The sequence below is a fragment of the Poecilia reticulata genome, chromosome 3, assembly GCF_904066995.2.
Source record: "Poecilia reticulata chromosome 3, P_reticulata-male-v2, whole genome shotgun sequence".
In the NCBI taxonomy this organism is placed as follows: Eukaryota; Metazoa; Chordata; class Actinopteri; order Cyprinodontiformes; family Poeciliidae; genus Poecilia; species Poecilia reticulata.
Window position 1 is genome coordinate 30,688,198 of NC_088832.1, and position 18,702 is coordinate 30,706,899.

The 18,702-nt window shown below is 35.7% G+C and overlaps 1 protein-coding gene across 3 annotated transcripts in view; it reads left to right on the forward strand.

The window, feature by feature from the left end:
• Nucleotides 1-18,702, forward strand: part of kcnq1.1 (potassium voltage-gated channel, KQT-like subfamily, member 1.1) — a 58,462-nt gene that overhangs the window by 21,107 nt on the left and 18,653 nt on the right. The window contains exons 5-12 of one of the 3 annotated variants that reach the window (XM_008405688.3): nt 460-556; nt 5,754-5,894; nt 12,071-12,181; nt 13,625-13,720; nt 13,906-14,022; nt 15,806-15,944; nt 18,073-18,096; nt 18,262-18,318. In XM_008405688.3, coding sequence (XP_008403910.1) covers nt 460-556; nt 5,754-5,894; nt 12,071-12,181; nt 13,625-13,720; nt 13,906-14,022; nt 15,806-15,944; nt 18,073-18,096; nt 18,262-18,318 — 782 coding nt within the window. Of the gene's footprint in view, nt 1-459; nt 557-5,753; nt 5,895-12,070; nt 12,182-13,624; nt 13,721-13,905; nt 14,023-15,805; nt 15,945-18,072; nt 18,319-18,702 lie in introns of all 3 variants that reach the window. The other 2 variants (XM_081605459.1, XM_008405689.3) reach the window with 2 other exon arrangements.

Below are 18,702 nucleotides of genomic sequence, written 5' to 3' on the forward strand. Positions count from 1 at the left end.
CTTTGAGATCTGGGGTATTATTTTAAAACGAAACATTCTTTACAAGTCTTCAGAATGTTATCTCTGACCTGTCTGTTAACCGGACACAAATACACCAGTTTTCAGATTTTTACTTGTAAAATATCAAGTAAAACTTTCCTTTTACTTTACAATTTCTCTCTTCTTTACATTGGTCTATAACATAAAATTCTACATAATTACTGAAAAGTTTGTGGCTGTAACTTGTCAAACTGTAGGCAAGATTATGATGTAGGAGTAGCTTAGCAATGTAGAGCCCCAGGTTAGAGTGACAGCTGTTCTCCACATGACCCCAACCTTAAAGGCATTTGGTGCATTTCATTAGCAGCTTAATTTATGTAACATTTATTATTACTTCCATTCTATTGTCTGCACTGGGATGTCTACTTGTATTAGGCAAACATATATTGTCAGCAGGTAAAAAGTGTTGCATTTTTCCAGAGGGATTCGCTTCCTGCAGATCCTGCGAATGCTGCATGTTGACAGGCAGGGAGGAACCTGGCGTCTCCTGGGCTCAGTTGTCTTCATCCATCGGCAGGTACAAAATCACAGCTCTAAATGTGTTGTATATTTCAAGTCCACAGTCATTCCTGTCACTGGGGTTTCAGACTATTATAAATAAGCTGGGGACTCTCCATCTGGGGAGTAATAGCCTCTCCACATCATGTATTATTTTTCTCACTATGCAATGAAATGGATGGTGTTCACATGAATATACATCAAAATAGTATTCAGAGCAGAGAAGTACAAGAAAAAGCTCAATTATGAACATGGTTGGGTTTTTAATTTTATAGACACATTAGCTGGAAAGGATTATGTCTTTCTCCAGGGTGTCATTTAACCGAGACACAGAGGTGGCTGTGATTATCCCCAGTGGCCATGGTAGCTGCCTTTAATGTCCATATGAAAGTGATGAGTGATGAGCAGGGTGTCAGGAATTTTACTCATTCAGTGCCACCTGCTGTTCTTCCTTGCCTTCATGATGACTATATCACTTATAGCTGCTGAGGATTATCGACAGCTGCTGACCTTAGATATGAAGACAGTTAATATTGGTGCAGGGAAAATATCAGAGACCTTTTCCAAACAGAGATCGGTGATGTTGACAGCTCTGTAAAAACGTTTAAACAGATAAAAAACAAAATGTTCACAAGATGTTCACCCATCCTTTTAAAATCAGCAGTGCCAGATGGTTATATAATAAGTGCGTTGTTGTACTTTTCTATTAATCTTGAGTAATAACTACATCATGTGTAATATCTTGTGCCTTTTTATAGGTTGTTAAAAGTTACTTATTAAAACAGTATAAATGCAAAAAAAGCCAATGTAAGATAAAGCAAAAGCACACCATGTATTAATCTTATTTATACTCATGTTATTCAAGTTATACTTTCAAAATAATCATCCTTCAAAAATTGTTACAAGGATGACTCTGTGCCTTAGTAAGACTTATGAAGATGATGATGAAGATCTGCTTATAAGGGCCAGCCTGGGGTTTTTTGGGGTTTGCATGATTCTCTATTCATGCATAGTAGGGCTGTAATGTTTCCTCAAATGATTTGAGTACCTTGATTAAAATTCCTCAAGGAACATCCATCTGCCTCGAAGCTTCGTTAAATTATGTTTTACTATTTAGCACACCGTGTTCCGGCTGGGTCATTATCTGAGTTGGGCAGCGTTCTCACTTCCACCTATGAGTTGTTGCTAAGTGCTAGCAGCATCACGTCCACTTTTCCATTTTATCACTTTTCGGGGAACAAATAAGCATCCTTAAATTGACTGGTGCGACAATTGGAGAACGACAGCCTTTCTCCTCCTGGGACTCGCTTGGTGGCTGGTTCAAGGCAAATGGAGGGAAGAGCGCAGAAGGTGTGTTTATACAAATGAGCGTTTTGGTTGGGAAAAAATTAGCAAACATTAGCGAACAAACGTGTTCATAAAGATGAAGAACACACCAGACAAATCAGAAAAAGATGGAGTGAAGTTTAAAGCAAGTATAACATTATCAAACAATATTCCAAGTTTTGAACACATCGTGAGCACTGTTGAATCCATCATGTTAAAATGTAAATAGTATACCTCGTTGCCAAGCTCCCAAGACATTGTCATCAAGTATGTTTGATACCTAAGTGACATACATGGCAAGAAGCACATTAATCAAAGAAACAGCCAAGGTTCATGATAACTTAGCAGGATCCACTGTAGTCTGAACATGACATCACTATGGTAAAACATGGTAATGTAAGCATCATGGTACGGGAAAGCTTTTTACTCACCAGGGACAAGGAAGCTGGCCAACGTTAATGGGAAGATGGATGGAGCTAAATACAAAACGGTCCAGGAAGAAAACCTATTAGAAGCTGCAGAAGACTTGAGCCTGAGATGGAAGCTTACCTGCAGCAGGACAACAGCTATAACACTCAGTCATACACCAGTGCTACAACGGATGGCTCAGATCAATGCATATTTATGTTAGAATTAACCAGTCCATGTCATAACCTAAATCTAACTCAGAGTCTGTGACATACCTTGAAAGTTGCTGTTTGCAAATAGTGTTGATGTGTCTAAGCTTGAACTGTTTTGTGAAGAAGAATGGACAGAAAATACTGCCTTTACATATGAAATGCTGATAAAGACAAACCACAAAAGACTTGCAGCTATAACTGCAAAAAATGCATCCAGAGATGTTTTCATTCATCTCTGGATGCATGAAAACATAGACATGGCACCCTTTAGATTTACTTTTGTTTAATTACCAAATCTTTCCTCCGTTTTTTTTTTTGAAAACAGCTGAAACCTGATGGTCACACAAAACATGGACATTTAATTCAAAACATGTTCTTCGCAGACAGAAGCTATTCACTATCCAACCCATGTTTGCCATGGACTCAAGGCTGTGGAAAAGGAAATTTGAGGGCTTCAGCACCAAATTACTTTCACATATATGAGCTGGACCCATAATAGGGCTCAGCCTTCACACATAAACACCAATGGAGTCTGATAGAGGAGTGTGATTACGAGAGTGACTCTCTGAGAGGCCTTGTAAAACTCAGTTCTGATTAAAGGCATCAGCAGTCCATCTGTGTCTTGTGAAGGTGTTGACTCTGTGAGAATTGCACTTTATATATCTTTTACTCATCATTTCATTTGAAATTACCTTTTTAAGAGTAACATAATCATATGATATTCCAAAGCCCCATGTAACCCCCAAAAAACACAGTGCAGTGTGTAGCTGGATATGGTGTAGAAGTCGGCTGAGCTCTGCACTCTTCCTCTACCATTTTATTCATACTAATACCTTGCAATACAATCTTACAATTTATTTGCCATGTTGGTGTTGAAAGCTGCAGTTTCTAGACTGGCAATAACATCTTTTTTTTTCTTGCTTGTAAATGTAATTGTCCAGTTTGGTGTCTAGCATATGGAAACATTTGTTCAGTAGAGGTTGCCAGGTGAAAATGGCCACTAAACATTGAATAATGGTTAGAAATCTGTTTAATACTTAATCCATTAAGTTTTTATAGTTTGTTTAGTTTGTTTTTATAACAAGCAGAGTTTTATCTGGGTTTATAATGTTACATTAAAGCAGATGGAGTAGTTTTACTCAACAGGAAGTCATTCTAAATAATTACTACTGGGGAGCATGGCTCTTAAAGCAGATGTTAAATCGCATAGTAAGTGATTATACATCAACGATATACGAGAGTTTTGGCTCCTGGGCAGATTGTAGTTAGTTGTTTATTGTGACTACAATAATAAGGCTAAAGTTTGTTTGTGTTTTTTCTCTTTTTATTCAATGCAGCGCATGGGGAGAGAGGAGTACTCTACGTTTCCGACTAATTGAGGGCATGAACAAAGCTGCAGGGGTAGACATTGTGTTTCTACTATTCCCTCTTTTCATTTGGTTCCAATTTTCTGCTGTTGCAGGCAGTGGTAGTAAATACTTATCCACTCAACGAGCAATACTGGTCGTGTGTGGTACCGTCCACAGTTTTTTTTTATTGTTTTTTTACAGCTGAAGTGCAACAGCTTGAAAAGACATCAGGACATCAGCCCTGAGTAATTTTAGTCCAAGAGACTCAACAGTAAAATCTACAAACATTAAAGTTGTGGAAAGTTTTCTTTTTTGGAGAGTGCGAAGGGGCTCAGTTATTCAGTTCACTGATGGAAATGATGGCAGTACAAACACATGCACACTGATGTTTTCCTCCCTGATGAATTGATAAAATGAGAACATTCTGTGGAACCTCGTTTGCATTCTATGAAACATTTAGCTTTACATTTCTTATTCTCCAGTAGTGGTTTGTACTCGCATGCAAACAGGTGGAAATAAGGAGGCAATGTTTTGTCTTCTGACACTTTTTGCATGCTGCAGGGCTGTAGAGCAAAACCTAGAAACAGACAAGAAACAAAGTCATTGACATCAATGAAATAATAGCTGCAAAGCCATTTCTGTTTGGGTGCTTGTTTTTACAGTGACCTAGTTTACGTCTGGACTATAAACAGACCATTCAGACTCTAAAGTTTTCCAGTGTGGCTGAATGACTACAACTCTGCAAAGAAGAGTGTAGGCCATGATTTCTACACAGCTATGTAAGAGACTCATTGCCAGTAGCTCATTGATGGCAGTTTTTGATGCCAAGGATAGCGCAGCATCAAGTTTAAGAGATTAACTTTTGACGTAGGGCCTTTAATAAATTTCATTTAATAATCAAATAATCATTTATGTGTGACAGTAAAGCAACAAATGGAAAAATCTTCTTCATAAAGCTGTGTTGAAAGCATTGTTTTTATCATGATGTGTTTGTTGGTGAACTCCAAAATGGAGCAGGAGCTGGGAGCATGGCTCATGGTGACTGTTCTATTATAAAGGAAAATGATGAAAAACTTACAAAGGAGGAGTCAGAGCAGAACAAAAACAAAAAATCCAAGAAAAACGCTAACAGGGAATAAATGGGGGCAGGGGGAGAGAAACAGGGTATTAGAGGAGGAACCAGCACAGAGTGATAGGAAGAGAGGGGTTTAAAAACTGTGAGGGTGACTGCTGGAAGAAAAGACTTGGGCTGATTAGCTAACAGGTTGCAGGTGTGAGGGGAAGGAGCAGCCGGCAGGCTGAGGAGAGGGAGAGAGAGGATACACAGGGGACTAGGAAATAAATATAAAACTAAAGAATAGCTAGGCATAAGAAACAGAATTATACTAGAGTAACGAGGAATAACTAGGGACACGTTATGCACTGGATCAAATCAGACTGATCAAATCAAAGAAAGAAAGAGAGTCAGGAGCACATAACAAACCTAAAAACAGCCCAGCACATAACAGTTTTATATTTTGCCCCATTTGTAAAAGCATGGACATAATTGTAGGGAGAAGTTTTGTCTATTTAATGTTATCCAAGATAATATTGAGCAACAATATTCAATATCAATAGAATGACATCTATCCTGATGTCATTCTGTCACCAGGACAGAATGGTGACAGTAAGTCATTCCCATGTAAGTGAATGACTTACATGGGATAGCGATATATTTTAATCTTATTCACATGCCATGTTTACATGAATATTCAAATCCATATGCCATTTGGATAACACTTATATGTGAGAGACCATGAGCAAATAAGCTTAATAAAACTGACACCTCTGGGAAGTGATGACTATCAGAGAGTAGTTTACCTTAAAAAGATATTTGGTTTAAGATTGAAATAACTATTGTTTTGCTTCATGTGTATTTCAGGAGCTGATCACCACTCTATACATTGGGTTTCTGAGCCTGATCTTCTCCTCCTACTTTGTCTACCTGGCAGAAAAGGATGCAGCTGATAGCACAGGTTCCACTGGGTTTGGAAACTATGCAGATGCTTTGTGGTGGGGAGTGGTAAGACTACCTCTACTGGTTATGACTGTTTGTATATGTCTATAATTATGGGAAAACTTAATCACTCCCTTGTGGTACATACAAAGAAAAGGAGCTGAGTTAATGCATGTGATTATTTGATAATCAACTAAGGTGACAAGGAATTGCTGTTGTCCATAAATCTAGGAAATGTTGTCAGGCTATTTCTGACTAATTTCAATTTCATCATTTTGGAGATTAAAAAAATAAAAACAAATTTGAAGCGGATGTCTCAGCAAATCCACACCCAAGTCAGACAATGTAGTATTAAAAGAAAAAAAAAATTACTATTATGGAACAAAAAGATAAATGTGCATAAAAAAATAACTTCAGCAGAGTGGACTATAGTTTCCAGCTACAATGTGAGATGTAAAGTTTCTCCTTGGTTTTAGTCACTTTTGTCGTAAGACATTTATTTTTTTTAATGATCATGGCAGTTTTCATGATCGCATCAGTTACGAGTACACAAGTATGAAATGCAGATTTTCAAATTACTATTTAAAATGATCAAGACAACGTTTCAGTAACCAAACCTTTACCAGACACTTGTTACAAGAAGCACTGTTTTTCAAAGTGTATTCTTAACATTTGTAATGTTATTTAAGTTATTGCTCCTCTGTTGGAGTTTTGTGCTCCCATGTTACACTTCTTGTCTGCCAGCTCTAAACCAGGCAGCAGGGTGCTGTTCATAGGAGATTATCACCTGCTTAATCACAGAGTTCAATTTGCAAACACCATCTCTTCATTACAATAGTCATGTGACTCTACTGAGTCAAAGTCTCGTCTTTGGTGCATATTCACTCAGTGTAAAAAACAAGATAATGGAACACACAGAGCTACATTTTAAACTTGTTTCAATTTATACAATGTTTGATCAAATAAAAAAAATGTTGCAATTAGGACTGCACTGATTTGTAACTCACCTTTTAACAATTACAACAGTTTAAACATACAAGCTGCTAATCTTTATTGAGGCATTTCTCTATATGACCCATAGCTAAATGAAGATAAGCAGCATCAAAATAATTTAGTTCCTTAATAATAACTCCTTACATAATGTAAAATTCATCTGCATTATTATCTCATTTAAAAAGACACACATTAACCACTTGAGGAAATATTGAAGCTGCGTCTTCACAGCGTCCACTGTCCAAAATATGATTTATTGCAGTGTGGATAACATTTTAGTTTTTGCATAAACAAGCTGGTTACTTGTGCGATTCACATTGCAGAGCAAGCAAATAAAATGCCAAGTTGCTAAAGATGTACCTAACAGAATATGTCACTTCGCTGCAGAGAGGCATTCTTTTTTTGTTTTTTGGCGATTCCCCATTAAAATTTGCTTTTTATTGCTCAATGGATTGTATTTACTGCCTCTTTCTCACTAGTTTGGGATTGCTCTAGTCGCTAAAGGCAGATTGAAGAGTGTTGAATGTCTAATTTCATATGGAAAATAAATTTTTCGTCTGTGTTAACAAACAGATGGCATAATTTTAAAGCATATGAAAATACTAAGCTTAAAGAAAGTTTTCAACAGGTTAACTGTCACTTTGTGAGTGTTTCAAACCATGCTTTGACAACATACATACTCATTATTTGTTGTTAAGATGACATGACTCTGAAAGTTACATCCCTAATTGAACCCTTCCTATAATTATCAGCCAGATTTGTTCACGTTTTAATTGATGAAATTTGTTCGGTAATGAGCTTCAAGGCTTTTCTGGCCAGACGGCCTACTTGCCATTACCCTAATATTTAGCTGCCTCCATTGATTGTCAGTCAGAATAAAATCAGGACTTTGAAGCTTTAATATTCAAAAGAAACCTGTTGGCTCAATCATAGATTGATTTTAGTTAACTGACCACTCCTGGGAATGTTCACCAATACTTCACGTTTTCTCTATTTGTGGATTATAACTCTTGCTATAGTTCACTAAGTTACAAATAACTTTGTAACTTTTACAGATTGTTAGAGGTCAAGGACAATATTTCTCATCTGTTCTTGAATTCCTTTTGATCTAGGCAGGATGAGGTATTTAGAGATCTTTTTGTTTTCTCCTTATTATTATAAAGATTCTACATCTGTGATTTATTAATTCCAAATGTGTGGCTGTGTGACTAACAATGTTAATATATCATTAATGATTGTTTATATTTATATTAATTATAGTCAATTCATGATTTAGAAGAGGCCAATTCATTTTTCACATAGAAACAAGGTAGTTTTTGGATTGCTCTTTTCCCTTGGTGGGTGAAATTATTTGAAAACCGGATATGTATTCTGCAGCTCATATGAAAGTTTTTTTTGATGATCTGAAACTGGGACTAAAAATAGAACCTTTATCTGTTGTATTTACTTACCTTATAGCTGGGAATGGCTTCACTTATATTGTTGAATGATAGATTTACCTCTGATCTTTGATTATGATCGTATTTTTAAAATATTGTTCTTTTTAAGGAACACTTGACTACCCTGGGGCTGTATTTCTTCAACTGTGAAAGGTCAAACACAGTCTGTGTTTTCTCTGTGGCTTTGTTGTTGAAGTAGGAGTGTGTAAACTCGTGGGTAGAGCCAGTGGGCTGCTAATGCAGGCACTAACACAAATAGTGAAGAGAACATGGGATGAACTTCAGCTTTCTAAAAACTTAAGGGACTCTTTTAAAAGCACACACATGTTCAGTTGAGTCGATAACCTTTCTTACGTAAATAAAAGTTTCGGTTGATGGATTTTTTTTTTATCCGTTTTTACACACAGTGATTTTGTTTTCGGTTCTTCTGCAGCAGAAACATGTGAGAGAGAACCAACGAGGTAAAAGTTCAACTTTGTGGTCAGGAAAACTGGGAATTTATTACAAAGAGCAAGAGTTGTCTTGAGTGTTTTCCTCAAAAATAAGTTACGCTGTAGTTCTTCAGGAAATAACTGTAACCTACACAAACAAGCAAAGCCATACAACATAAAAGGAGTGTTAATAATGCAGACCCCATGCTAGACCTTGACAGTTTTGGCCTAAGGCCTATAAACTATTCCTGTTTTTTGCCTTTTGACCATCAATACAATATTTTATATTTCTATCTTCATGGTCAGAAAGGAAAAAAAAACATGGTTTAGAATCTAAGAGCAACCTGTAGATAACATGAAGCCATCTAATTTAACCCTTTACATAAGTTTGTAATGGTTGGAAGGCCATTGAAATCAGGTCACCACAGGTGTTACATATTCCACTCTTGGTTCCTTATTCCTTTTAAAATATAGGTATGTATCCATGATAGCTGCAGCCCAAGTAACAAGTAAGTTGTGATTTTACAATTATGAGAAATCTATACTGATACCAACTTTTTCTTATCCTGGAGATTTTGATAAAGAGGTACGTGTTGTAATCATTAATGTAAGAAAAAGTTTTAATGTAATAAATGCACATGATGTAATAATTTGGCCGTTTTTAAATGGAATAAAGTGAATTTTAAAATGCAATAAAACATTTGATTTTCACAGATTTTCATCTCATGAAACAGTGACAATTTCAACAATTATCTAAAAAAATATATTTTTTATAAAAGTTATATTACGCAGCTATAACTTGCAGCTGTAGTGACATGATACTTGTTTAAAAAAAACATTTTACATTACTGGCAAGCTATTACTTCATTGGCCTAGTTATGTTTAAGTTGGCCATGATTATGTTTTTGGCAGTTATTACAATATTATCCATTATTATTTTATTTGGCTGTTGCCAGATTTAAGCAGCAGGGGAATTTCCCATGCAAACTGCTGGACTGCAGTGTCTCTCTAGTGGCTTGTGACCAAAGTCTGCATCGTTACCTACCGTATTGGCCGACGGGTGGGGGTATTTCCCAGCAGATTACTGTGTTACAGATCCCAAATATCAAGAGGCAATTTATTCAGCACACTGCCTTAGTCAGCTATGGAAGAACTGCTGACAGACAACTAATAAATCCAGTTCAATTCAGAGACATTGTTATGGAAGTGGTCAAAAATAAAAAATATCTTCATGACATGTGTAAATGCTCCATGTATGCCTAAATAATGAAATATTTTATTGAATAGGATAAGATCAGCATTATAATGAAGACAGGACAGGTCTATTGCCTCTTACAATCAATTTAAATAATTCATAGATATAGTAAGCACATAGATATTTTAAGGAGAAAGGACATTCAGGTGTTATAATTATCACCTTGAACTAGACGTGTGCTTCTGGCCAGCAATGTGATTGTTGAGAGAGAAAAGGTACAACATATTTAAAGAGCATCCATGCAGTGTTTTGACTGCATGGATTCAATATTCATGGTAAACCAAATCCCAAGAAAAAAAAAAGCAAAATCTAGACTTATTTCATGTGACTGAGGTCAAACTGTTGTGTTCACAGCCAAACAGACTTTAAAAAGAAACTGGAAGAAGAGTTAAAAGGAAATAAATTATATAAAAAAAAAATTATCTAAGAATATTGGATATTCAATATTTAAAAAAAACGGAATGTGACGACCAAAAACTTTTGATCAACATTCAAAACATCTTATGAATTTTGACCCAACAAATAGCAAATCCATTATTAAAACAAAGCCACAAAATGTTTGCTAAAAGCCATCAAAGAGATACAGCAAGCAAATAGTCTGGTCAGATGGCAGAAAAAATTTACTTCTTTGGTTTATTTGCAAATCATATGTGTGGAGTAAACTAAGTTTACAGGTCACCCTAAACATAATGTTAACATTGTGGGACATGATCATGTCAGCAAAGTACTGGGAACATTTCTCAGAGCTGAGTAGAGGATGACAGAGCTGCCAGGTATTAGAGGCTGTGGACCACCTGAAACTGGGACAGATGTTCTCATATAAGCAGGACAATAGCCCTGGACATGAAGCCAGAGCCAGAATGAAATGGTTCAGATCAATCTATATTTATGTATTTGAATAAGAAAGCCAAGTCTAAATCTTGCAAGACTTGTAAATCGATGTGCACCACTAATTCTCACAGATGGTATCCAGCCCTTCTGCCATTCAAGTCAGCTTGAGTGGTTTTTCAATGAAGAATGGACTAAAATGCACAATTATGCACATCTTTGTGGGAGTTAGTTTATCATATACAATCAAAAGATAATAGACTGAGGTTTTTGGTCATAGTGTGACAGAATGTGAAAACATGTCAAGGGAATCCATGTGCAGTGCACTGTAGGTCAACCATGGTGTTGTGACAACTGGCAACTAACATAAGCTGCTCTTTTAATCTTCACTTAGGAAACCTAATGTCCTAGTGTGAGGTAGTGCAGTCAGAGGCTCAAAGCAGGTGAACAGAAACTGCTGGCAGTTCCAGGATCTTCTTGTGATTTTTACTGTTTAGCATTTTTTAGGCTCTGAAATCTATCTTAGGCATCTGAAATCTTACAGATCTTATAAGAAATTGGTAACACACCTGCTCTTCATTAGACTATACCCTAATAGAACAGGTCAAACCAAATAACAAATTCTAAACAAAGAAACAGGAATACGATTATTAATATAATTTACAAACTCATCTACATAGCTGAATAGTCTGCAAAATAAAACATTTAATACCAGGCAACTCAAAAGGTGACTTTAAAAAAAAAAAACCAAACAAACAATACAATACAAAAAACCTTCCATTTGATAGAACCCATTGATGCAATAGAGACATCAGCCACCCAGGTAAACAGGAAATACTGGGCCGGCTCCTCCCATACATTTGCTCCAGCTGCAGCATCTAAAAGGGACAAACAATGATGAGTAAAGAGAAACAAGGAAGTAATTTACCAGAAACGAAAGACACATTCATATGCACCTAAAGCTTCAGAAGTTGGTTTCAAATAAAACATATGCATGGATGTAGACTGCAACATAATACAAACGCAAGATAGTGAGTGAAGAAAAGTTATGGCAGAAATAAATTAAAGCATTATGACCAACTCTAGACTAAAGAGATATTAACAAAATCAGAAATATGTATAAGGGACAAGAGGAAAACAAAAACGGAACCACTTTGTCACACAACTGAACACCTGTGAAGAACAACCACATAAGAACTGCAATGAATTTACTTACATGATTGTATTACTGGTTTTAAAACAAAAAATCTCTTGTATGGATAAACATTTTTTTTCTTCTATTTTTCTGTTTTAAAGGTGACTGTGACTACAATTGGCTACGGAGACAAAGTGCCTCAAACCTGGATTGGGAAGACCATTGCTTCCTGCTTCTCTGTGTTTGCCATATCGTTTTTTGCTCTGCCTGCAGTAAGTGGATGCACTCAGTATGATTTGTTGTTTTGTGAAAATGCAAATTATGGATATCTTCATTGTGAGAGTTTGGTAGTTAAATTATTGTAAGCCATAAGCCATAATTATGGAGAAAAGAAAATTGAGTACAACAGACAACACAGCTAACATAACTAACAACAGTGTAACTGTCTGTCAGAGATGGATTGCCTATTCCACCGACAGATGACAGCAAGATAAAAGCCATGAGTCAAAATAATTTACATGCGACTGAAGTTCACAGGTGTTTTGTCTCTCTGTGACTCATAAGTCACTAAATTATAGACTCCCAGGCATGTCAATCAAGCCAGCTTTGCTCCCAAACATCTCTCAGTTTGCTCTCTATAACGCTGATCAGAAGAAATTTACCTGGGGGAAAAGTGTATTGACATTCATTATGAGAACTTATGGTTGGAAATTGGAGCCTGCACTTTTGAGATATTGCATGTAAACACACATTTCCTTTTTTTATTTAGTACAAAATGAACAAAGGTCTATTGAAGTAGACTAATATTGAACTGGAACACTAAATAAGCTGAAACGAATCAATAGCTCAGCCATTTGTGACTGACTGGGTGCTGACCCTTTATGACCATAAATTAATTATATAGCACAGCCATGTTTCTAAGGCAAAATAATCCACAAATTAAGGCTTGGGTAAAAAGTTTTTAATAACACATGGATTAAGTATTAAACACATAAAGTATATATATAATGCAAAAGGCTATAGTAGGGCTGTTTTGTGCTCTGTTTAACATGTTTTGATCTCACCTTTAGTTTGTTTTATTACAGTTTTTGTTTGGCAGTTACATTTAAATGAAATCCGTCTTAGTTTTACAAGCTGAACATTAAATGACTCAGGGGATTGTCACACATTGCATGAAACAGCTCCAGTTTAAGATAATCTATATTTAAAATATCTGATGTGGATTTGAAACCTTGATGTGGATGATTATGTGTTCTGAATAGTTGCTCTCATATGAAGTCAGTTGTTACAAAAAAATAGCAAAAAACACTATTTTATTTTTTACATTAACAACTACCTTATACTCAGTTTTTGTTTTTAGAAATGACCAAATGCTTGTCCAAAAATAATGTAAACTGAAGAGTTATATGTTTTTTTATTTTTTATTTAAAAGAATTATTAAGTTGAGATGACATAAATGAATCGATTTTGTCAGTAATTATTTTAGTCGTTGTCAAGTCTCTAAAAGGTAAAAAAGACTGTTACGAAAGTGTTTACATCCACGTTTGTGTTCTTTTTTGTATCAGTGTTCTGCATGACTAAAAAAATGAAATGTTTTTCCGATAAACATTTCATGTTTTCTCAGTTTTTGGCCCACATTCATGCTCACATCTGTGGGATTAAAATGGAATTAATAAGCAACAAGGAAAAAAAAATCACTCTGTTGTTGTTCACAGGGAATTTTAGGTTCTGGCTTTGCCCTGAAGGTGCAGCAAAAGCAAAGACAGAAACACTTCAACAGGCAGATTCCTGCAGCTGCCTGTCTCATACAGGTATTTAAAAAAAAAACCTCAAAGGAAACCTCAGAAAAGCTGGGGGACTGAATGGTCTCAGAGCCCAACTTGTATTACTCAGAGAAAACTTTTCTGCAACTTTTTCTGTCTTTTTTTTTAAAAATATGGTCAAGAATGAAGTGTATCAATCATTCCAATACATTTCTATTTCCATGTCTCCACAGACATCGTGGAGATGTTTTGCAGTGGATAACTTTGATTCTGCTACATTCAAGCTGTTTTTGAGAAAGAAATCCAACATCCCTGCCTCCTCTCTTTACAGCCCGAAGCAAAAAAAATCGGTTAGTAATCATTTTAAGGATTTCACTCCTCTTCACTTCCTACCATAATTTCAGATACACAAAGTCAAATAATGCAGTTTGAAGGGAATAACCCTGGAATGCTGTGGATTGTGAATTAAGACCAGTGCAAGTGTGAAGGTGTATCTCTCTTTTTTTTTTTTGCTGAATGTTTTTATTTTACTTCATGAATATTTTTCTGTGCTGTGAAATAAGATAAAGAAATAGGACAGCAAGTAGAGCACCATCACCAACTACATTACACAGACTTCAGGGGGTTGAATAAAAATACTGAGAAATTCAAATCCCTTGATACTCTTCAAACTGTGTCATACATTCCATTTCTTGTGGCTTGGATTTAAAAAAAAGTCATACTGGATTATGGTGATGACTTGTGACATTTAATTCTTTTTCTTGAGGTAGGTGCATGTAAGGGAGTAATGTTTGTATAGGTTTCAAAAAGACACAGAAAACATGTTTCTATATAGGATTGTTCTGGTTTTGCTTTTTTGTCTTAATTACTTATTTAAGCTCTTCAAGCAGGTCTTATTGTCGCATAGAGATATACTGAGTAGATACAAAATAGTTTTTTTTTATTTAGGTGAAGAAAACTATTGATACCAATTCACTCAATAACATTCAACTTGTCTTTGTATGCTTTGATACTTGGCTTTTTTCTTACAAAATAATTTGACAGCCAAATGCTGATGATTTTTTCCTGCTTTTTCTTCCTTTTATGACCAAAATTTCTCTGACTAGCAAAGACGTGTCAAAAGAAGATCTGGATGGGTCACAAAGTGTTTTGTTCTATAGATCTTTTTTGCCTAGGGGCGCCTGGGTGGGTACTCAGTGAATGTGTTACTTAGAGCTTCTGTCATTAGATCCCATCAGAGTAAGCTATTAAGAAGTTTCACATGTCTCATTGATGTCCTGCTGAGAGGGACAATAGGGGGTTACAACTGCTTTAGGCGAGTACTGTAAAAGTCAGAGGTGTGACTTATCTTCAAAAATGTTTAAGTGAAAAAAAAATAAGTGTTGACTAAGCATCCTTTCCACTGCAACAAGATATACCAGGCTCACTATATCTGTCAATGGCTGTTATGGCTGATCTTCTATGTGTAGCTATATATATATATATATATATATATATATATATATATATATATATATATATATACCGTGTTTCCCCGAAAGTAAGACAGTGTCTTACTTTCTTTTTATCCCCAAAAGCCCCACTATGTCTTACTTTCGGGGTATGTCTTATATTGGAAAAAAATGTTCGAATTTTTTGTTTTAACCATAAAATTAACATTTATTAACAACCTGAACAGTATTGTATTCACCACAAAACAGTTTTATAAAAGGAAGTGCAGGGGACGGCGCGGTGACGTATGGAGAGGGGGACGGTGCGGACGTGGGCAGGAGGCGGCACGCAGCTAGATGAGAGGGAGGCGGCAATACCCCCGTGTTTCCCCGAAAGTAAGGCTTATATTAGCCGACCCCCCTGAAACTCTGATACGTCTTATAATCGGGTAAACACGGTATATATATATATATATATATATATATATATATATATATATATATATATATATATATATATATATATATATATATATATATTTCAAATGTTTTTACTGTTGTGAGTGTTTTTGTTCCAGGGGTCAAAAATGTCACCAGTACATAAGCAAAATGACAAAATAGCTTATTTTTTGACACAAGGTCAACTTTGTTTTGGGGTTTCGTCATTTAAATGTCAGAGAAACACTTTTTTTTTCTTGTGCAGGTGAAGATGAGGAGGAAGCTGAAGAGTACTGACAAGGACAATGGTCCAGCTTCTCCCACTGTCCCCAGCATCACCTGTGACTCTGTGTTTGACAGCGGAAGGGAGCTAAGTTCAGATGTTTACAGCACTGTTGGCACAGGTACTAAAGCAGGACATAGAAAACATAAAGGTTACACCACAGCATTTAAAAAATTGTTGGGTCCCTATTCAAGTTTAGAATATTGAATATTTACTTCAGGCATTTTATTACTGGAAACCTAATGTTTTGACAAATAATATTAATTCAGTTGTATTTATTTTCATTGTAATATACACACACAACTATTAAAATAGCGTGTTTTGTGATGTAAAACTAAAACCAAGATGTGGGAAAATGTGTTACAATCTGATAACACCAGGGTTGGACTTTTTGACCATATTTTTAAACAAAATGTTTGAACACAATTTACACCAAGAAACCCCCAATGAATTATGGTGGTGGCAGCAACATTTTCTAGGGCTATTTTGTTCATGTGCAACTGGGGCTTTAGTCATTCTGGAGGGAATTATGAACAATTTCAAATACAATTCAATGTTGGCACAAAACCTAAATGTAGTTTTATTTTTTCTATCAATAAGAAGTTGAACATTTTAAACAAATCATAGGCGTACAGTTCCACAAATTAGCAATATTATTTTACTGTTCTTACTATTAGAATTACCTGAGAATTAGGTAATTAATTTGAATATAAATTTTGAATATCTCTAAGAACATAAAATTCTCAGTAACTCATGATTTACAAAAGTCATAAACACAGTTTTTTCATATATAACTTGCACTTTGTATGAAATGTTTTTTATACACAAGCACTGATGTTTTATTTTTTGGTCCCTCTTTCACTAGAGAGACATTTTTACATCTGAATTTCATCACCTCTTCTTTTTTTTTTTGAAACATCATTTTTGGCATTCAGACACTAACCTAATTCCATTTGCTGCAGTTTTGGAAGTGAAATGTTTCCCCCATTCCTCTTTGACATTCAATTCTGGATTTCTTTATTGCTGCTGTTTTTTTTTTTGTACCTCAAGCAGTATATGTTTTAAAAGATAAACAAAGTTCAAGGCACAGTTCGCTAAACACTGTTCACTTTGAATGATCTTTTGAAGTAATTTATTTTTTCCAGTTCTTTGATTTTGTAACAGATGTACGGATGGACATTCTTATCATGTTTTGAAGAAGTTCTTCTCTCTCTTAAAAAGATCCAAAAGGAAAAAGGGAAACATCACCTTTATTATTCACAAACCCACATACAGGGAATTAATGGATGGGTCTCTTCACAGAGGAATAAAATAAGATATTAGAGGGGACCGTCTGTTTCTAAAGCAGATAAATATGGATACTTTTAGCACGTCCATAGCATGTAACACCTAATTGGATGATGCTCTTTGTGGTGCCTAGCTGGCGACCTTTTTTCTTTTATGCCAGGCGCTAACATGAAAAGCTGCTTAGATGTCTGACTGCGGCACCAACACCGGCGTGAAACTGCAAATGGTTTTTGCTTTGCACTCAGTTCTTTGTGAAACAGTAGAATTTAATATTCCCTGTTGTACAGATGTATATGCTGACTGAATGTTCACAGTGAATCAGTGTCTTTGATAAGAAGCCAAATTGATGCAAGAGGTTGGGCTCTATGTCTAACATCTATAGCATGCTGCTTTTAACTTTAATGCATTTTCTAAATTACCACTGCTGTGTGAGGATGGATGCTGACTGGATGACGACAGAGCTTCCCATGGCTCTCTGCTAGCAGGACCCTTTTAGAGTACTTTGCATAGGTTTTTTTGTTTAATAGCAACATAGATATCTGTAATTTCACATTCTGTCAGTTGTCAAGATATCACACTGATGCTCAATTCAAAAGAATATATATGAATAAAGCAGTAAATGGTGAAACTTTATATTTTATTAGCTGACTACAGTGATATATTCTGTTTATATCTATCTCATTAATATTTCCATCTAAGGTTATTTTTGGTGTAAAATTTGGTTCAGGAAATAGTGATGAAAAATGTATTTTATCAATGGTATAAATTTTTCTTTCATTTCTATAACTGTAAAGAGAATTGATGATGCAGAGAGTTGAGGCACCTTTTTTTCCTTTTTCTGTATTATTTGTTTGTTTTTTTTTGTTTGTTTTTTGTGCTAAATGTATTTCTGATTGTTAAATTCTCTTACTTTTGTCTTTCTTCACACTTCTGCTGTTATGTTTGTGTATCTCATTTGGCAGGAAGCCAGCCACTTGGAGGATGTGGTGAGCTGCTGTTAGTGTCTATGTTCTGCATGCGTCCTCTTCTTTTGGCTTTGACTGCTTTCCCTTTTCTTATTTCACCACTAATAGAAAAATGGAAATGTGTAGCCAATGCTGTATTTTTAAGCAACACAGTTGCAGTTATGCTCCTGTTTGTGTGTGCCTTAGACCGCCAGCAGTCATGGACATCTTTGTCATCTCTGCAGTTCAGCTCATCACCCCCAGGTAACTTTTTGTAGTTCCTTTCACATTCATCATCATCAATGACACCTCTGTGGCGACACGGGTTGGTGGGTTCACTTGACCCATTTGTCTTTATTTCTGAGGATAATTAAAAAACTCAGCATGTTAAGGACTCTAACGCAACCCCTTGACAAGCAGATTATGCCGTTTTCTTGACTCTGTAAATGAGAATAAAAATCTGCTTGTCAAGAGGAAAGAGCATGTCAAGTTACGTTTGTTTTAGCTTTCAGCACAATTAGGTCCTTTCCATTACAAACTCAGCTAAAGTAGAGGCACTTCACAGCATTTTATTCTTCACACATCAAAATCATGAACCTGTTGTGTCACACTTCTCTAACTGGTGTGGTTGCTCTTAGTGGAATAATC